At 55.5% G+C, this 20,321-nt stretch overlaps 1 protein-coding gene across 6 annotated transcripts in view; it reads left to right on the top strand.

Moving 5' to 3' along the window:
* Positions 1 to 20,321, top strand: part of MSI2 (musashi RNA binding protein 2) — a 385,784-nt gene that overhangs the window by 339,501 nt on the left and 25,962 nt on the right. For 3 of the 6 annotated variants that reach the window (XM_035026769.1, XM_035026768.1, XM_035026770.1), the window contains exon 11: positions 15,103 to 15,165. The exons of 1 other annotated variant lie outside the window; for it this stretch is intronic. In XM_035026769.1, coding sequence (XP_034882660.1) covers positions 15,103 to 15,165 — 63 coding nt within the window. Of the gene's footprint in view, positions 1 to 15,102; positions 15,166 to 18,674; positions 18,725 to 20,321 lie in introns of all 6 variants that reach the window. 2 more of the 6 variants (XR_004683181.1, XM_035026771.1) reach the window with 1 other exon arrangement.

The raw sequence follows: 20,321 nt of genomic DNA, 5'->3' as shown, positions 1-20,321 counted from the left end.
CTTGAGCAGAGGGGCAGAGCATCTGCATGCAGCAGCTGCGTGGCCCGCCCCCATGCCCCTTGTCTGCCATCACTCTTGCCCCCCCGGGGAAGATGCCACTGGAACATCTGGAGCCCCTCTCACATCTGTGCACCAGGTGTGCGTGAGCTCATGCACATGCTCGTGCACGCTGGCTGATGTGCGGTTTGCCCGTGGTTTGCCTCACTGACTCCCCTGAATGGTGCAGGTTGGGGGAGGCTCCGACGTGAAGCTAGAAGGACCTCATTCCCAGGTCCCCCACTTGGCCATGTAGTACCATGTGACCTGGAGGGAATGATGTAGCCCTTTCAGCCCTGGGAATAATAAGAGTGCCTAGGTAGGTTGTTAGAATTAAGTAGGATAATGGGCACGTGTCAGCGTGCCTTGTAAATTGGTAAATGCTATGCAGCTAGAAGTTTTAGAAATTGCGTTCTTATTATGCCGCTCTCCAGAGTGGTTGTCTCTTCCTCGTCAACCTCAGTGGAGCTACCTATTGGTGGCTCTGCTTATCAGTGAAAGAAATGCTATAGGATCCGCCAAGTGAAGCCAGAGAAGTGCCGGGACTTCTTTCCCACCCTCATGCCCCACCCCTGCTCCTCCATCCCTCCCCATTTACTCATGATCAGGCACTTGATTAGGTACCAGCTCTCTGGACATGAATGAGACTCCCTCCTTCAAGATGCTCATAGTCCAGCTGGGGGAGAGAGAACCACTCATCAGACCCACTGACCATCATGAGACAGGTGCTTAGCTAGAAAGAGGTGATCGCTCTTTGCTACGAGGGGACAATGGTGGCTGCTTGTCCAGCTTAGGGTGCTGTCAGGAATGGCCCCTTAGAGACGGTGAAATCAGAGCTGGGTCTTGCAAAGTCAAATGAAATCAGCTATGTAAAGAAGGAAAGGAAATATATCCCAGGCAGAGAAAGAAAGAACACACAAAAGTAAGAAAACACAAAGTAGTGATGACCTAAACAAAATAAGAATTTGTTTCTCTCATGTAAAAGAAGCCTTTGGTTTTGGTTTCACAGTATTAGAGATCTGGGTTTCTTTTATCTTCATGTTCTTATTTTCTTCAACATAAGACTCTACCTCATAGTCTAAGAAGGCTGCCCAAGCTCCAGCCATTACATACTCATCCCAGAAGAGCACATCTCTTCCCTTTAATACTACTTCTCAGAAGTCAAGTGTGGCACTCTGCTTACATCCCATTGATCAGACTTTAGTCACATGACCAGTTTTAGCTGCAAGGGATCCTCAGAAATATCTTTATTTCAGGTAACCACATACCAGCTAAAAACAGGAGATTCTGTACTAAGGAAGAAAACTGGAGTATATACGGGATAATAATAAAAGTAGAATAATACAGGATACTTAGCAATCTGCCACAAACCTGAGAGAGGAAGCCACACAAGTCTCATGGATTACGCAGACTTCAGAGTATGGGCAGCTTGCAGGAGCGGTTTGGGGTGGAGGTGAGGGTGTGGGGGGCCAAGGCTAAAGAGGGCAGCAGGGCTGAGTCATGGTGGGCTTGTAAGTCAGATTCAGGAATCGAGATTTGATCCCGAAAGCAAGAGGAAAGCCCTTAGGGGATTTTAAATAGAGGAGTAATGTGATTTGATTGCCAAAGTGAGTCAGAGAGGTGGGGGGCCAGTGGAGAAACCACAGGGGGACCTCTGTTTCCTTCCTCCTGCACCTTCACTTCCTCTCCTCTCCCCTCCCCTCTGCCTCACTCTCTCTTGGCTCCATTCCTCTCCCTGCCTCAGGCTGGCCGGTGGCCCTGCAGGGGTCCTTCAGCTGCACTGGGGACCAACCAGGTTGGTGTCCCATAGCTCAGTGCTCCCACCCCCCTCCTAGGACGGGTCGTGAGAGAGCAGCCAGGCAATGCACCTTCTAGGTGGGGACACCCTGAGGCTCTGGTTCTGGAAGTTCCAGTTTGTGCTTCTACCTCTCCAGCGATAGAAAACAGGTTTCATCTCGAGTGTGGATATTGACTGATGGCTACTGGCCGCCTGGAGAACTGGCTTCCGAGCGATTTTGAGGCCATGTCCTCGCTCAGCAGAAAGAGGGGCTGTGATTGGTTAGCAATGCCTGCAGGGTTGTTGGGTCTGGGACTCATGCCCACTCGCCACAGATTTCGCCTTCCTTATTTGGCTAATGATGGATCTTCGGTGCCGGGGGATTTTCGGTCACTCTAGAAGATGGCCATTCTGTTTCACGCAGAGGAGGTGGGTGTGGTCTGAGGAGAGGTGCAGGAGCTCAGGGACACCCCGTCCCCTCTGGAGGAGAAGGCTCGGTAGGGGCTGCTGCAAGGTCAGCTCCAGTCAGGTCCAGCTGGTCTGAGCAAACACACAGGCTTAGTGGTCGGTCTTGTCCCAAAGGCCGTGGCCTGAATGTGGAAAGCAGGGTGCAGAGAGCCCAGGGTCTCGGGGAAGAAGTTTGCCATAAACCAGATGACTGGGGAGAGCAGCCTTGGCCATGGGGAATGGGCTGCTTCCTGAACCAGCTCACACCCAACCTTGTTGGTTCGGTCCGGCTTATGACATCTTGTGAGGTGTTCAGAGACACCGTCGGCTGCCACCCCACAGGCCTAGGATCTTGCCTGGATGGGTCACCTGGACCACTGCAGGAAACAACTCCAGAGCCCAGGATTCTTCCTGCCCCCCACCTTTTCCGATCTTGAACTGCTAAGACGAGGTGGTTGGCTTCCCAGCCATGGAACCTCAGGCCCATGTGCCCTGGGCGCCCGTGGCAGGTGTTTCGGTTCTATAAACACTCCCGTGTAAAGAAGGCCCCTCGTAATGAGGCAGCCCCCTGCACCCCGATGCACACAGCCCTGCAGCGCTCACGCTTGTCTGCAGGCATTACGCCCTTCACAGATAGGATGGGGCAGATTTTAAATCACAAGCTAGCTCCTCCTGTGGCCAGCCCATTCCTGCCCCCCCCCCGCCCCCCAGGTGTTCTGGGGGCTTATCCTCTGTTTGCATGTGAAAGGCAAACTCAGTCTGGGAAGCGGTCTGCGGTTCTGGAAGAAGACCAGAGGGGAGATGCCGCCCCAGCCCCGAATCCTGGCTGACGGCTGTGGGGGGCCACCGTGGGGGGCCGTGCGTGGGCCTCACCACCGTGCCCTCCCTCCGCTTGGGGACCCAGGAGCTGATGCTATTCCCAGATGAAAGCAGAGCACAGGGCCTAATAGGCACTTAATAAATGTTTGCGGAAATGAATTGGAGCGATCTGAATTGACATGAATTGCGGGTTTCACTTTCGATCAGCTTTCCGTGCCTCTTGAAGCTCCTCTGCATAAATAACGGGAAATGTAACTAAAGGAGCGCTCAGCTCCCCACGCGAAAGCCCGGAGCACTGTGCTCTCCCAGGGCGAAGTCCAGAGACCCAGTGCTTGCCCCTAGCTTGCTGGGAGAGTTAAGGCCTCCTCTGGGCCTCTGTGTCCCCATCTGTCAAATGGGGCTATCGATCCTTGCCCTGCTCCCTTTCCTCACATTAAGAGGGGCACTGGGATCAGGCATGATCTAGTGCTTGGGGAAAGGGAGGGTCGTGTCTGAGGAGGAGCCAGGCAATGCACCTTCTAGGTGGGGACACCCTGAGGCTGGAGCAGGGGCAGGGGCAGGGCCAGCATGAGGGAGGCTGCGGGCCTGGCTTCCTCCCTCCTTCTCCTGGGGGCTGAGTGCCACGCCCACCGACCCCATTTCCTCCCGCACTGCCACCCTTGCTCCGCTCCCACCTCCCGGGGTACCTGTACCCCCAGGCTCACAGAGTCCTGCTCGGCCTGCCAGCTCAAACGGAATCACCTTGCTTCAAGCCCTTCAGGTTTCATTTCCATCAGCAAAAGCACGTGAAAGCCAGCCACTCACACCACAAAACAAACACAAAATATTGAGTGTGAAATTATAGGCAGGCGGCAGTGGCAGGCCTGGGGGATGGGCAGTTCATGCTGTCCACAGCAGCCAAGGACAAACCAGAAGGCAAAGGTGCAGCCCCCAAGCCCTCCTCCTCTCCAGGCTGAAAAGAGGGAGCCGGGTCCTGCCCAGAGACGCCCCAGAGTTCAGGTCAGCTCGGATCCCCTGCCCCTGAGAGATCCCAACCAGTGGGGTCACTCCCTCTCCTCCCTCTCCTCCCTGCGCCTTCAGTTTTGAGGGTGGGGGCATGGGCACATGTTCTGCAATGTGCTGGAAAGGGTCATCAGGGCCAGCCCCGGGGCTGGATCCTCTGTGGGCATAGGGATGCTGAGCAAGCGGGTGAGCAATCGAGGAGGTCAGAGCCTGGAGGACGTCCCACATGTGGCCAGATGTGCAGAGTGAGCATGGGGAAGGGAGTTGGGACTTTGCTTGGAAGGCTCTCAGGAAGGGGTGGTACCTGAACTGGGTTTTGAAGTGCAAATAGAATTTGATTAGGCAGCTGGTGAGGGAAGGATATTCCGTATCCAGGGACCAGCAGGTTAAAGGCACGAAAGCGTCATATGTCCATATGTCTTCCTCCCTTGCATTACTGCCTCTGTTCATTGTGACACCCCCCACCCCCTGCCCCTGCCCCCGGGCAGATGCTGTGCCTTTACCTGGGCCAGGACAACTGGAGAACAGACTGTCATGGGGAAGCCAGGGAATGAATTTGTGGGCCAGGGATGCTGTCCCCACTTCTCCTAGGAGGCTGTTCCCTGTCAAGGCCTTTGTGGATACCACTGAGCCAGCCTCGCGCGCCCTGGATGCTAGCTGCCGGGACTGGCTTCTTTGAAGGAGAGCCTTGCCCAAAAGCACTCGCTCATCGGGGAGAGGAGAGCACAGCCTGCTGATGCCCCATGGATGCCCTGCTGCCCTGCCCTGAGCCTGAGTGGGTGTTCAGCTGGCCCCAGGGCACTCCTGGCATTTCAGGGGAGGGTGTAGGGCCAGTGCCGCAGCTGTCTTAGCGGTCCGTGTTTAGGATCTCTCCAGGCTTTCTTCATCTGGTCTCTCGTACCAGCCTTGAGCAAGCTAGGATTCGGGTAAGGCTAGGAGCAGGAAGAGGCACCTTCTTCCCCCCACCCCCTTGCACCCACCCCACCCATCCTCCTCCACCTCTCCATCCTTTACGCATCTAGTGTAAAGTTACTAAAACACCTGCCGTGTCACAGGCCCTGCCCTCGATCTGGGGACATGGTGCGAACCAGAGGGACATGCTCTTGCCTTTATAGGGCATTTGTTGGAGGCAGAGAAGAGGGCAGACTCCACTGAGGTGGAAGGACCCAGAGAGGCTCATCTAGGCGGGGCCTTCCTAGAGGAGCTGTGAGGAGCAAGAGGGCAGCCAGTCCAGCTGCCAACATGAGCACCAGAGCTCCGGGAGCCACGTCCACACCTGTGGGCACGACATCACGGGGCCGTGTCCTCCCTGAGCCCCTGTGAGCCCCCTGCCTCCCGCCCTCACGCACGTTACCCCACCAAAGTTAGCACTTACACTTCAGATAAAACCTACCTTTATCACTCACAAGGAAATTATAAATGTTATCTAGGAAAGCCCTTTGGATGTGGAATGTCATGTAAATTAATAGGATTTTATTTATTTTTTTTTAAGATTTTATTTATTTATTTGACAGAGAGAGACACAGCGAGAGAGGGAACACAAGCAGGGGGAGTGGGAGAGGGAGAAGCAGGCTTCCCGCCGAGCAGGGAGCCCGATGTGGGGCTCGATCCCAGGACCCCGGGACCATGACCTGAGCCGAAGGCAGACGCTTAACGACTGAGCCACCCAGGCGCCCCAAATTAATAGGATTTTAGAATAGGAAGCCTCCAAAGGGAGTTCTCAGCTCCACTACTGTTATTACCTTGGGCAGTAATAATAAAAATAGACATAAAAGTTGTTATCCCGCTTACTGATGGCTTGCCGCGTGCCAGATAACTGCGCTGAGCACCCAGTGCCTTCTCGCTGAATGTCACAGTGGCCCTGCCAGGCGGTGCCGTCACCCACATTTTCAAAGGAGCAGAAGGAGCTGGGGACGGAAGTTCCATCACTTGTCCTGGGTCACAACAAGTGTGGGAGATGGCATTTTACCCCTTGCTGTAATCACTCTCCGTACGGTTTCCTGGAACTGCTCTGGCCCTGGAGTCCTTCGTCTGTTAAATGGGCCTAGCGGGGTCTTCCTTGCAGAGCTGTGGGACAGCTCATGGAGGTGACCCGGGCCTCTCTGGGAAGGGCCCGGCTGGAGGGGACTTTCTGGGTCCTTGGCCATGGAAAGCACCACAACTTGCCCTCCTCTGTAAGACCGAGGGGCTCGAAACAGGCCCTCCAAGGGCCCATCCCATGTTGGAGAGTGGGACGAGGGCAAGTTGAAACAGGTAGCGTTTTACAGAAAGCTCCACCATCGATAGCATCTATGCCCTCCTGGCTTCAACCTTCCTCCTCTTTCTACCTTTTAGATCTGAATCAAAACTATCCTGATTCTTCCAGGGCAAGAGACACAGTGGCTGACAATTTTTACACACCAGCTGTGTTACTCTCCGGGGTGTGAGGACTGTTTTCTTACTGTCTAGGCCGTGTTCTTTTACTGTACAGGTGAGGAAACAGGCGTAGAGAAGGTTCTGCCATTCACCCTCGGTCTGGCATGCAGGTGGTATGCTGTGCTGTTAAAAATGTCAAATATGTCTGTGCCAGTTGGTAGATAACAGCTGCCCTGTGCCCCCCAGAGCGTCTCCCTCGCCACCCCGGGCTCCCCACCAAGACTCCCTGACCATCCCACGGTCCACCAACCCCAGTGATGCCCAGTACAGCAGTGGTCTGCTATTCAACGCCAGAAACAGCCTCTCTCGGGACACAAAAAGGTGGGGGGGTCTACATTTTACGTCGGAGGCGGGGCAGAGGGAGTTGAGATCACAGATGTCAGTTTACTCACGGAGCCAGTGATAGGGCCAGGATGGCCACCTGGGGTCTTTCAGCAAGAAGTCGGGCGCTCAAGGCTTGAGTGTTTCCTGCCCGGGTCCGTAGAGGTGGGCGCCACAGGGGTGCCCTTTGGAACCGTGCTGGGGCGGTACCATTGCAAAGGCCCATATAGAATGAAGCTGGGGGGCAAGGTAGGCACGGCGAAGAGGCCCAAAGAGACTTGAGGCCATTTTGATTTAAATGGATCAGCATGAGACCCTGTGGGGAGGAAGCAGAATTTTGACTCAGCATCTGAAATTTGGGGAACCAGGAGAAGTGTGAAAAGCCATGTGAACAGCAAGCTCTAGAAGGACCAATAGTCAGACCAGGTTTGTTGGGACACCCGTTGGTGGTAGGTGGGTGAGCATCTCATAAGCAGAGATTGCAGCGTTTGGGGGCAGGGAGGGACTCTCTCATGCAAGGAGAAACTCTCAGAATAGTTGCTGATGTATCTCTCGAAACAACAGTCTGGAATGCCTTCACTTGAAGGTCTTGGTCTTTGGTCTCAGAGACGGGCGGGTGTTCGTTCTGTGGGCAAGCAGGTAACCCTGGGTTATCCAGGGCCATCCAGGGCCACAGACTGCTGGCCCAGAGCAGCGGGGGCTGGTTTGGGAATGAACTCCCTGTGGCCGTCCTCGCTCTTAAGGTCTTGCTGGAGAGAGAGCGTGATGTGGAACAGAGCGTCCTTGTAGGGCCAGCAGGGGGCCGAAGCACGTGTCCTGTGTCAGACAGTCGTGGTGCTGGCCCCCTCTTGGAGCAGAATTTGGGGTAGCCACACCCAGGGCTGGAGCTCGGCTGTGAGAAGACCCTAAAGCAGACGCGGGCCTGGTTACAAACTAGATGGGTCTGTGGTAGAGCCCTCCCTTCTCCCTGGCAGAGTGAGCCGTAGCTCCCTTTAGTCCAAGGCCCTGCTTCTTTTGGCCAATTTCCTCTCCTGACCACTGTGCTTAGAATAGTGGCTGGCATGTAGTAGGTGCTCAGTAAATATTTATGGAAAGGGTAAGGGTCTGAGAAAGGGTCTGGAGATGGGGAAGGCTCGAACATAGCTTCCCTGCAGAAGTTCTGGGTCAGAGAGGTGCTGCGGCCCCAGCTCTCTACCTGTGGGGGTAGGAAGGCCCAGGGAGGAGGATGCTGGCCAGAGCCCCCAGGTGGAGCTCTCGGCTCCCTTTCTCCCAGAGGAACCCCAGCACCCAAGCAAGCAGTGCCCAAAGTGTGTTCTCAGTTCTCCTCCTGCAGCCCTCGACCCCACGCTCTGAGCTGGGAGCCACGCCTGGGTTGAGGCCAAGGCCCATTCCTGAGTTGCATTATCCGGCACCAGGAAGATGGGAAGCCACAAAGCTTCACGGGGTGGGGGGCAGTCGCCCCCCTGCTGGTGCTCGGGGGCATGGTGATGGCAGGCACTCTGTTGTGCTCCCTGAGCCCCTCTGATTTGGAAGGAATCTGCAGGCAGACAGCTTTCACTGCTGGCCGGGCACCCTGGGTCTGTGCTTGCCTCTCCTGGGAATTTTCTTGTCGTTGCCAAAGGATGCTCCCTGACTTGGGTTTTCATGCTTCCACAAACCCTTTCATCCAAAAAGAAGCTCTCTGACAACCAGACTGTAAAACCTCTCAAAGCTTTGATGTGCAGTGTACCTTCCCTTTATCCCCATTGCAACATCTGCAGAGAAAATTAAGCTAAACAGCAATTGCATTAAAAGTTATTTGGGACGAGTTTTGTGCCATCCCTCTGCTCTAGGTGCCAACACCCTTGGGGCTCTTGACCCCAGAGCCTCTCACTTCCTTTAGGCAACTGGGAGGACCCAGGACCAGCCGTGAGCTGCACACCCTTCCCCTGCCTATGCCCAGACAGGTAGGCCTGGCCTGTTCTCATTGGCCCCTCTGGCTTCCACCCCACACTTGTCTCCAGCACCTCTGCCCCAGTAGGAGCCCCAGCCCTCTCCTGGGGGTGGGGGCGGGGGTGCCCATGAGAATGGCACTATTGGTATCCTTAGGGAATGTCAGGCTTGCTCCTAAAAAGGTGTGTGGAAATCAGATTCCTAGGTTGAATGGCAGGAACTTGGGTTTTGTTTTTTTCTTTTTCCAATGGACACATATCAGCTTTCTTCAGAGCAGAATTTTACAGTTTGATCATGAACATGTGCCCCTTTGGTTATCCATTGTCCCACCTCTTCAGGCCCTCTCTTCTGATCTGGATCCCCTAGGTCCTCCTCCAAAAATGCACCATCCACCCTCCCCCCCAACCCAACCCATCCCCCCGCCCCGCACCCCGGGGCATCCGCCGCTCTGTCTCTCTGGACAAAGCTACACCAGGCAGGCCTGCCCAGGAGGTAGGCAGGGCCCTTGGGCCAGTCAGATGACAGATGGGAGCGTTTTCTAAACTCTTTCAGGGCGTATTTCCTACATTCTGGGAGACCATTTCTTCTTTGGGTTGCTTCTTTTTGAGTGTTTGGATTCAGTGAAGCAACGTTGGATTTAGTCAAGAATGTTGGAACCATCTAAAGAAAATCCTGGTGGGGGAGATGCAGGACGTGCTGGGGAAGGGGGTGGAGAGTGCTTTGAGCAAACACAACAGAGGAGAAACTGCTTTCATAATGGACCCTTCGGGATGGGAAGGCACATTACAAGAGAGTGTTTTATAAAGATTCCCCTCAAAGTCGCAGCCTGTTGGAACAATCAGGAAGCTCTGAATTGTCTCGTCTGCTCTTCCTGCGAGAGGCACAGAAGCCCACGAACTCCTCCAAGATCACAGAAATAAGTAGTGACTGCCAGGACTGTCTCCCTGCAGCCCATTTCCAGGCTAGCATCTTTTCAAGCCGGGCAGGGAAGGGGATGCAGAGAAAGAGCTGCCTGACCTGACGCCCCACAGCCGATAGGACGGAGGCACCGTTCGGTGTTGACTACAAGCTAAGGCTTCCTCTAAGTCAGAGATTCTCTGCCTCCACGGTGCATCAGAAGCATCTGGAAGGTCTTTATTTCTTTATTTTTTTAATTTTTTTAGATTTTATTTATTTATTTGACAGAGAGAGACACAGTGAGAGAGGGAACACAAGCAGGGGGAGTGGGAGAGGGAGAAGCAGGCTTCCCGCTGAGCAGGGAGCCCAATGTGGGGCTCGATCCCAGGACCCTGGGATCATGACCTGAGCTGAAGGCAGACGCTTAATGACTGAGCCACCCAGGCACCCCTGGAAGGCCTTTAAAAGCTAGAGATGCGGACCCCCCCGATTCTTAGTGTGTTGTGAAAGCCGCCCCCCTCCGCCCCCCCCCCCTCCGCCAGGCTAGAGACCCGCTGCTCTGAATGGAGGCCCTGCCGTGGGTCTCGTGAGACATGGTCCCAAGAAGGAGAGTCACTGCCGGATCGTCGGCAGGGCCTTCCTTCCCACAAGGAAGCAGAGTGGTGGACTTGTGCAGATGTGCAGCGCCTTTGAACTTTTTACAGTTTTTGAGAGTCTTTCAACCAAAGGTTCTTGCCTTTGGCTGTACATTGGGATCACCCGGGAAGCAGTTAAAGGTCCCACTGTCCGGGCTGCAGCCCCAACCAGCTAAATCAGATTCTCTGCAGGGTAGGACCCAGGCCTCAGGCTTTGTCAAGCTTCCCCGGGTGGTCCAGGGAGCGACAGGGGTGGGGATCAGCGTGGGAGACAGAGCAGGGTGCTCTTAGGGGCTATCGCCCGGCCCCCTCCGCTGGTTCATTACACTTCTGTAGGCATTTTGAGTTTGTGTAACCTCCCCTGCCCTCCCCCCCCCCCCCCGAGGTTGGAGGGTCGCCTGAGGAGAGGCAGCTACGTGTGCAGGTGACTCCCAGCTCTGGCTCTCAGGAACCACCTCAAGACATCCTGACCAGCAGCAGCTGATGCTCCACGAGAATATTCTTTGGGGCAGACTCTGCACTAGGCCTTAAGTGGGACATGGGGCTCATTCCCTGCCCAGAAGAATTTGTCACCCAGCAAGAGAAGATGTGCACATCAAAATAACTGCTCCGGGGTGGCAGAAACCGGTGCGTGCCACGGAAGCAATCAGCAGAAGGTGTGGTGTCCTAGGATTCTCAAAAAAATCAAAAGTGCCATTGACTTCTAATTTGCCATCAAGTTTCTTACAGCTCGGAGAAGTCCAGAAAAGCATCTCATTCACGGTCAGTGGGATGGTGACAGCTTTTACTTAGATGAGTTACGAACCCAGACGTGTGGTCGTACCAACCCCAGAGGCACTGCTTTCCGGGGACAGAGACTTGGGTTTGTCATCCTTTTATGTCAGGAAGACCAGTTCATACAGGGTCAGAGATGAAGGGACCATAGAGGTCCTCTGGCCTCACGTCCTTACAGCAGACAACGAGCTGGTTACTCAGGGCCCAGAGAAGTGAAGCGTCATGCCCAAGTTACACAGCAAGGCCTGGGCAACGGGATAGAGGCTGGGCTTTGAGCACGGTGATCCTTCTGTTCTCCCATCTGAGGGGCAGGGGAACTTCAGACTAGCGAGACTGGGTCTTTGGGTTTGACTGCCATTAAATAAGGCATGGCACCTGCTCATGCTTGGAATTCTAGCATCAGCATTATTCTCTTGTTCTCAGGCACCCTCTTTTTGCATGCAGCGTTCTCGAACAGGAGGAGCAGACCTCATTCCTAACACCCAAGTTCCCAGGTGGGCAACCTAAGCCCCCAGGCCCTGAGATTTTATCAGCAAAACATTTTTCTCTTTGCTGCCTGATTTACTACTAAGAAACAGGAAGTATTAGAGAGCAGGAGGGTCATGCCAGCCGGCTTGGCCCAGTCATTGTTAGAGCTGAACGGAATACATACTCAAATCTTGAGCTAGGGAACTTTAGCTCCACTAAAATGACGTTAGGAGGCTGGGACAATATGAAGGATTACAGGCCACTGTTAATGGGTAAAAAATTCCAGCCTCCTGTGTGCTTATGATTATCTGACCTTGTGACCCCTCATGAGGAAAGCAGGAGAGTCGTGTCTTAAAGGCAGAGCTGATGGCTGGACAGGCCTCATCAAGATGACACCTAACATTCATTTAAGCTTACTCCCTGGCAGGAACTCATCTGAGCATTTTGTGTATATTAATCCTGCACTAATATCATCACCTCCTTTACAGATGGGGACATCAAGGCACAGAAAGGTTAAGCAACGTCCCCAAAGTCACACAGCTAGTAAATGGCTGAGCCAGGATTTGAACCCAAGATTTGTGCTCACCTGTCTCATAAGAGCCTCTGCCCACATTCCCAGCAGCAGAGAAGAAATGGTCACCTATTCTGGGCAGTGAGTGGGGTGCTAGGCAGCCATGGGCACTCAGGGGCCAGGGGCTCTGCCATGTATCTCTGCTTGGGCCTCAGCCCCAGCAAGAAGCCTGAGCCCTGTCAGACCTTCTGCCTAATCCCCCCAAGGTCTTCTCCTGAGTACCCCCAACCGGGGCAGTTCTCTCCTCGGCAGCCCAGACCCCCTCTCCCTCCAAAAATAAAATGAGAGGTTTCCTGGACAGCGAGGCTGCCATAGATGACCCCTGGCTCCTCGGGGCCTGGGGAGATATGCTGAAAACAGGACCACGAGGCAAGTCTGGAAGGCTTCTTCTCCCTGCACCCCCAGCTCTTCCAGGTCCAGGTCCAGGTCCAGCCCAGGAGGGCTCATCTCCACCACAGTCCCTGGGCTGGGGCCTCTTGGTCCTCGGGTGTCTCCTGCTGTCCTAGAGACAGGCTGTTCTCCATCAGGACAGCTTTAGGCCAGGGTCACTATGCTTCTTTGGCCTCTGACAGCCCCTGGCTGGGGCAGCCTCAGCCCACCACACACACATGCATGCATACACCCCCCTTTCTTGGATCTGTGTTAGCCCATGGGGGTCCCCTGGTAATAGTGTCGGGCTTATCCGCCAGGTCATCTGAAGAATGTATGTGGGGTGACCAGTGCAGCTGAACGGCCTAAGAGGACAGGAGGGGGATGGCAGGGAGCTGGGGAAGTGGTCCGGGACAGATTCCCACAGAGGCTGGGCTGGGCCATGGGCTGTGGTCCTGGTGTTTCAGATGGAGTCACTGCGAGGGCTGTGGGCTCCCCGCTCTGGGGTGGGGGGCAGACTGAGCTCTCCTCCCCCGGCCTCTTCTCAGACCTGTCAGTCTGCTCAACCCTGCTTGATGGTTGAGATGAAATTCCAGCCCTTAGCGGTGTCTGATGCTCAGTCTCCAGCAGAAACCTTTATCTGAGATTAAGGATAATGGATTTCCTTTCTTGGATAAGTTTTTTTTTTCTTCCTCTTTCTCTAGGACTTTTTTTTTTTTTTTTTTTTTTTGGTCAAAAATGCACTTGACTCCAGAAAATAGACCTTTTGTTAAATGTCTTTTTATTGACGAAACGCGCCTCCCCCTGGTTCTGCCCCCCTTCCCTTCCCCCCCCCCGCCGCACCTTTTCATGCTTCCGAGGAAGAGGAAACCCGTTTCGAGTACGGGTGAGGAGTGCAAAAGAGTAACTTGACCTTCCTTCTCTCCCCGTCTGCTTCCTTCTCCTTCAGGGTCCCCTGAGCTCTGCTGCGTGTGCCTGCAGCGGGGGGGCCTGGTGTGCGGAGGTTGGGACAGGGAGAAATGACTTGACTTCTTCCTTACTTTCTTCAGCACTTTCTGCCACCACCCACATTTCCAGGAACCTAGATCCTGCTTGGAAGAGAGGGGGAAAGGACTTGGTGGGAGAGTGCCTTCATGGGTCTCAGGTGGCATGGGTCCCTGGCAGCCTCCTCGGGGGAGGGAGCGGTCTCCTGGCACGTGGGGGGTCTTCATGGGAGCTGGGAGACCCATTCCAGCAGCCAGGGATGACCTTGTACCCGTATTTCACCTGGATCTTTCTTTTTCCCCCTTCAACAGCCCTATTACCATATTTAAATGCAAGTATGTCTTTTTTCATTGACATTTTAAGTAGCTTAGCCTGACCTTTTTAGAGTAGCTTGTTCCTTTTTGAACTTCTTTTCCTCCCCAGTAGTTCCATGTAGCTAGGACAATAGTCTTAGACTTTAGTGGGCTTCTAGTTCGCTGTGTTTGGGGGATGGCTCTCTTTCCTTTCTTTCCTCCCCCTGCTCCCTGCCCCCACACCGCGGTGCATGTGTCCCCCACTTGGTCCTCTAGCAGGTCCCTAGTTGGAAGGCCCAGTGGCTACAGCTGAGCAGCTGTCTGGCTGCCCGTTGTTTGCTGCTGGCTTCTGGCGCATCGTTTAAAACCACAGCCTTTGGAAATGGGTCTTGAAATCAGGCCTTGAGAAGTCTGTTTGTATGGCAGATGGTGATTGTTCCGCGTGTGAGTGTGACTGTGTGTGCATTATGCTAGTGGCCAAGAGAAGTCCAGGGGAGGGGACTCGCCCACCTCTTCCTTCCCCTGGACATTCTGCAGCCACACTGGGTCACTTTGTCCCTTCTGACCTTCAGTCCCATTTCTGGGACAGCCTTGCTGCCCGGGGTGTTATTAGATGGACAAGCACTGATGGAGATCCCTAGGAGACCCTTCACTGCCGACTTGATCAGCAGCATGTGGAGCTCAGATAGAAGAGCCAGATCGAAATCCCCATAATGTGCCTCGGGAGCTTGAAACAGAGAGACAAAGCCACAGGGCTCACCCCACATCGGTCCCTACGGCTGCCCGCTCCCTCCCCTAGCTGCCTTCATGTGTACGCAGGAGGCCAGCCAGGCCTCCCCGCACAGCTCGTCCTCCAGCCTGGGGCTGGGATGCTGCTAGCGCTAGGCTTTCCAGAGTCCGGACCAGCAGAGCCTTAGGAGAGCAGCTGGAGTTCAGCCAACTCCTGGCCCAGGTGCCTGTGCTGCCCAGAGGCTCGGGGCCACCTGCTCTGGGGGTCACTGGGCCATGCTTGGCGCTGCCCTGGACACACCCTGGGGGACCCCCTCGGTCACGGCAAGGACAGCAGGGACCCCGCCCTGCTCCCAAGAGAAGATCCTCCTCATCCTCTGAGATTATTTCGGTGTGCCTTCTCGGACTAGTTTCTGGGGTGACACGTGTAGGAATCAAACCCAGCTGAAGGTGCTATGCCTTCCAGAAGCCTGAGAGCCACTGACCTGGGTCCCTCCTAAAGGCCGCCCCGCGGAGCTCCCTTCGCGCTCCCATGCTCTGGAGGCAGGGTGGAGCGTGGCCTGTAAGCCCGGGCTGTGCTGGGGGGCCCCTGCCAGGGTTCGGCCCTCACTCCAGCTCCTCTCTCCCCGCCAGGCTTCCCGGCAGCGGCTTACGGACCAGTGGCGGCGGCGGCGGTGGCGGCGGCGAGAGGCTCAGGTAGGGAGGTGTGCGGGACAGGCGCTCCCAGGCATGCCCCAGTGTGCGGGGAAGGTAAAGGCCCTGTTGGATCTGTGTGGCTGCGTCTGTCCACTCTTGTCGCCACAGCCCAGAGGGTGGGGACGGGGGTGGGCGTGGGTGAGGCCCCGCCCCCGCGGGCAGCCCCCAGTGGGGGCCAGTCGCGGGACTGCAGACCAAAGGTAGACTCTTACTCTCTCCTCGGAAGAAGAGCAGTGACCTTCTTTTTGGCTCTGGATGGCCCCCTCACCTGACAGCCGGCCTCAGGGCACCTGCCGCATTTCCCTCCTCAGCTTTCCCTCTTTCACGAGGCGCCCTTCCTTGGGCCTCTGACCTAGCCAGAGAAGTTCCGGGTAGTGAGAGGGAAGCTCCTGGCCTCCAGGCCCCTGCTGCACCTGGTGGGTGGCCTTGCTGATGCAGCTCAAAGCCCGGTCCTGGGATTGAAATGGAGTGATTCCTTGAAGTCCCTGTTGCATCCTCCGAGCAGAGGCCAGAGAGCTCCTGGACTCCACCTGCCGAGGGAACTGGGGGTTTTCTCTCCCACAGAACTGCCCTGGTCCTTTGGTCTCCAAACCCCGCCTCTTAGGAGGTCTGGAGCCCCTCAGCTGAGGTGGGAACATTTTCCCCAGCAGCACTGTGGGCTCAGGCTAGAGCTGGGTATGTCCAGGATGCAGGCCCCAGAGCGGCCTTCTGTCTCTCCCCCCCAGATGCTCCCCGCCTTCCTAAGCAAGCGGGGTTTCTGCTTTGTGCCCGGCTCCCAGGGAGGCCTCCTGGCCTCCACGCCCCAGCCGCTGAGGGGCCCTTGCTCCTCCTAGACTCAGTAGCCACGGTTTGCGGCTCTCTCCCCTATACCCCATGGACAGGGCACGGGAGCACCCCGGGAACGAATTAGTTTGACAGGCCTCTGAGGAGGGCAGGGGGAGGGAGGTGCTGGTGGGGTACCAGGAAATGGGGCATTAAAAGCCCAGAGGGCAAATGCCAAAAACCCAAACCCTCAGTGATAAGAGACTGGCACAGTGAGTCCCTTTAGAAACATCAGTAAAAATCCGTTCCATGCAAACTGGCACTGCCTCGAGCTACAAAGGATCCACTCCCCGGAATCACCCACTGGGGATTTGTTTGGAGGGGCCGGGAATTGTCTGGGGGCTGTTGAGGGCCAGTTAGCCAGAGAGCTGGGCGCCCGTGCTCAGCCTCCAGCGGCCCCCACCTGCCCTCAGGCCCGTGTCCCTTGGTGCCCCTGCCCTGGGGGCGGGCGCGCCTGCCTGGTGTCTCCCTGTTCTGTTTGGTTTTTTAACTTGAGTGCTTTTTGGTATCGTTACAAACGAGCCTCTGTCCTACCTGTGCCTGGTGGGGGGGACGACAAAAAGAAAACTCGAGATTTTTGAGTGTTGTTGGATGTTTTCTCCGTTCAGTTTCTTTCTTATTATAACTTGGATTATGAAACTAAACTTTAACCCAAAATTAACCCTGCCTCTCTCCCCACCCCCATTCTCCTTGACTTCATGGCAAGTTTAAAGGGCAGCATGGGGTTCTTTGCGAGTCTGAGAGCGGTCTCCCCATGGCCTGTGCCCCCCCCGCCACCCCCACCCTCTCACGGACCCCCAGAGCCAGGCGGGAGTCCCACCCACCCCCTCCCTCCAGCTCCTAACCCCAAACTCCAGAGCCATCTCCAACCACACTTTTTTTTCCAGGATCAGTGGTGTTTTATTTGTAGCCATTTCCATCGGGAGCTAAGTCTCCCAGGGGCCATTCGAGGTCAGCCATGCTCATTGCTGCACTGTTAGTGAATTCTATTCAGGAGCGTGCTCCCAGACCACCTGCCCCACACCAGCCTAGGTTAGTGCAAAGAGTAAATCCTCAACTCCGAGGTGCCTGGCCCCAGGGGTGCAGGCTCGGCCAGGAAGCTACAGGGCACCCCACAGTGCTGCCTGGGGGTCAGGGGCTTGTGGTGAGCCCCAGGGCGACGACTAGACTGTGCCTGCCAAAGTCAGAACACCACCTGGGCTGGAAGACACCTGCCTCTGTGTAGACAGGGTAGCTCAGCCCCTCACCCCCAGCCCCCCACTTTGGACCTGGAGCAGGGTTACAAGGTTGGGGAAGGAAGATCTCTGCCTGTCTTTCTTTTAGTGCATTTTGGCCTGTAAGGACTGTCCCCTCCCTCCCCCTAGAAAATAATCTGGACTCCGAGCCTGGTGAGATGGCCAATTATTTACCTGTTGTAGTGGCCCCTTGGTGGCATTTTGGCGAATATGTGAGAGGGACGGCACACGCTTGTTTGTATTTGTGCATCAGCCTAGGCCAGCAGGTGATCACTGAAGGATGACTGCCCGGTTCTCCCTTCCCCTGCTCCTGCAACCCTCCCCGCCCCCCAGTGCCAGCTCCTTGCGGGGGGCGGGGGTGCTCCTTCTGCCCGCCCGCCCCCCCCCCCAAGCAAGCAGCCTCAGCTGTTGGAGGGCATCACAAGTCCAGGCGCATCGTCTTCTAGGAAGAAGCTGGTATAGGGAACCTGTGGTGGAGTACTGACCTTGAGCTTGGTACTCTACCGACCCTGGCAGGGGACTCCAAACAGTAGGGAACGTGGCCTCCACTCCCCAGGGCCTGGCTGTCAGGCTTGGTCTAGGGATCAGGCGTCCTATGGAGGGCCCTATTTTGCCTTTCATTTTTGTCTAGCTCCACCACTTTGGTTTTTCTTCCTTCCATATTATGATGTACTGGGGGAGCTTCCTGAGGTAGAAGCACCTGCTGAGGGCCGTGGGGTGGGCAGGGTTGGGGGTTGGAGAAGCAGCTTGGATTTTGCTCAGGTTGGCAACTTGTATCTGTCAGGGCTATGGTGTCAGGGTAGGAGGTCCAGGGGGGCCTTGAGCTCTGCACCCACCTCAAAAACTTCTTGGGGCCAGCCTGCCCGCCTTTTCCTAATTCACGCAGGACCTGAGGTGAGCAGGGCTCAGGTGACCCCCCGCCAGGGGAGGTCCCTGCGACTCCTAGATAACTTCACTATCAGTGGTCACTTTTCTTTTACCTTCACCCGGTAGTCTGAAATGTCATCTTTTCTTGTGCTCAGTCGAGAGTTTGTTTGTTTATTTTGATCGTATTCATTCAGTTCTGATGGCCTCATCATGTCCCACCCAAACCTAAATCCAGTTTGGTCAACGACCCCCCCCCCCCCCCCCGCACACACACACACAGATGAGGGAAGTGGTTCGGATTTCAGGCTCTTTTATTTCTGGGGGACATTACGGGGTGGGTCTGTGTATCAGTCGAAGAGCTTCTGAGCCCCCTGCCCACCCGCCACCCCCCAGCCCATCTCCGGCCCCAGCCAGGACCCCTTACTGTACTTTATACTTGCCAGCTTTATTCCAGTCTAGTAACATGAGCTCCTGACGGTGGTGGTGAGTGCGAGAGTCATGTTTCTGTTGTCTTTTCTCTTGCTTGGTTGGGGCTGCGGTGAGAGCGTGTCTCTGAGGCATACTTTCCCGCCTCTCTTACACTAGGATCTGCACACCTCCTCTCAAACACTCTTCTGAGCACGCTCAGCGGGAAGGTTTGTCCACACCTATTAATCCTCTCTCAGTGTCCAGCTTCCTGTTAGTACCAGCTGGTTTGCATGTTTTTGCTTGTTCAGATGAAACAGTTCAAGAAACAAACTCATATCCAACTCTCGAGAAATGTCTTTTTTTGTACACTTTCGTTTTCGATTTTTTTTTATTAGTTACAACTCCAAAACACCTGTTGTCCAGTAAAACATTTCACACCTCCCCTGCCTGTTCTTAGAGTGTATGTCTCTGTGGGACTGAACTAAATGCATGCACTGTAGTAGATGTCCTGGTAGCTGTAGCTCTAGAACATGCATTGTTGAGTTGATATTACAGGGTCTCCGACAGCCCAGCACAGCATGGCTGTCTGAAGGATAGCGTGGGGGACCAGGAAGAGAGGGGGCTCCATATTTTCAATGTTGCCAAGGGGCTTGGATCCATGTTCTCGCCATCAGCCACCACCACCCCCCCCTCACACTCCCTGCTCCCCCAGTCCAGCACTGGGTTGCCACCCTCAGCTCTAGCCTTCCTCACTGAGGTCTCTGTTGCTAGGACGTCTGGCTCTAGTAAATGAGAACAGAACCAGGATCGGAAGCAGTCTGACAATTCTGCCTTGTTCTTGTCTTCCTCACGTGGTTCTTGAACAGAGCAGGTCTTTTCTTCTTTCTTAAAGCCCACCGGCAAGGCCTGTCCAGGCCCTCGACGCCTTGGGTCCTTTGCCAGCTCACATCCAGCCTGTCAAGGGAACAGGTCCTCATGGCAGTCCTGTCTACACAGTCTAGTCCCTGGGGCAGAGGGCAAATGAGACATGGTGGGGAAAGGGATTCAGCTCTTGAGGTTCTTGATCTGCAGACGAGGAATGCATTGGGTCCTAGTGAAGCTTAGCATCTGTTCTTACGGTTGGTGAAGATAAAGGAGAAGCCTTTACATGTGCTCTCCAAGGAACGGGACGGGGGGGGACAGGTGGTGTCAGAGTGGTGACCTTCCTGGTGCGGAGATTATTGGCACAGCTCCGTGGGCCGGGGGGGCAGAGGGGGCGGGACAAGGGAGAAGGGGAACCCCTGACATTCACAGAGGAGGCCACAGTTTCCCTCCACCTTGCCAGGAAGATTTCCCAGTCCTGCAGCCTCTGCCCTCGGCTCAGGGGCATGGGCAGTCCATGTCTCTGGACACGCTGTCTCCCCTACATTTGTGGGGACAAGCCATAACGGAGTGCTTTTGGAGATGGCCCGAATCTTTACAAGTTGATGGGATGTGAAGCAGTAGTTGCCACCGGGGACCTGCTCTTTAGTCCGGCTGCTTGGTGACTCTGACCTAACGCTGCAGGAGGACCCGGTGGGACCTGAGCCTTCAGGGGATAGGTTGTCTCTTGTGGGAGACTGAAGCCCAGGACTTCACAGCGTCCATGGTGTTCCCAGAGGAGTGTGAGGTGACAGAGCAGAATGGTGGAGAGAGGTCCGTGGCACCATCAGCACGAACAAGGATTGCAAGTGAGCAGGCCAGTTGGCCACCGGACAGAAGGAGGGCCCCGAGGCCCAGGAAGGGAGATCAGGGAAGAGCCCTCCTGCAGAGCGGGGGGGGGGGGGGGGGGGGGGGGGGGGGGGG

The sequence above is a fragment of the Mirounga leonina genome, unplaced genomic scaffold (assembly GCF_011800145.1).
Source record: "Mirounga leonina isolate KUSES-001 unplaced genomic scaffold, KU_Mleo_1.0 Mir_200, whole genome shotgun sequence".
Classification (NCBI taxonomy): Eukaryota; Metazoa; Chordata; class Mammalia; order Carnivora; family Phocidae; genus Mirounga; species Mirounga leonina.
This window is presented reverse-complemented; position numbering and strand designations above follow the sequence as displayed.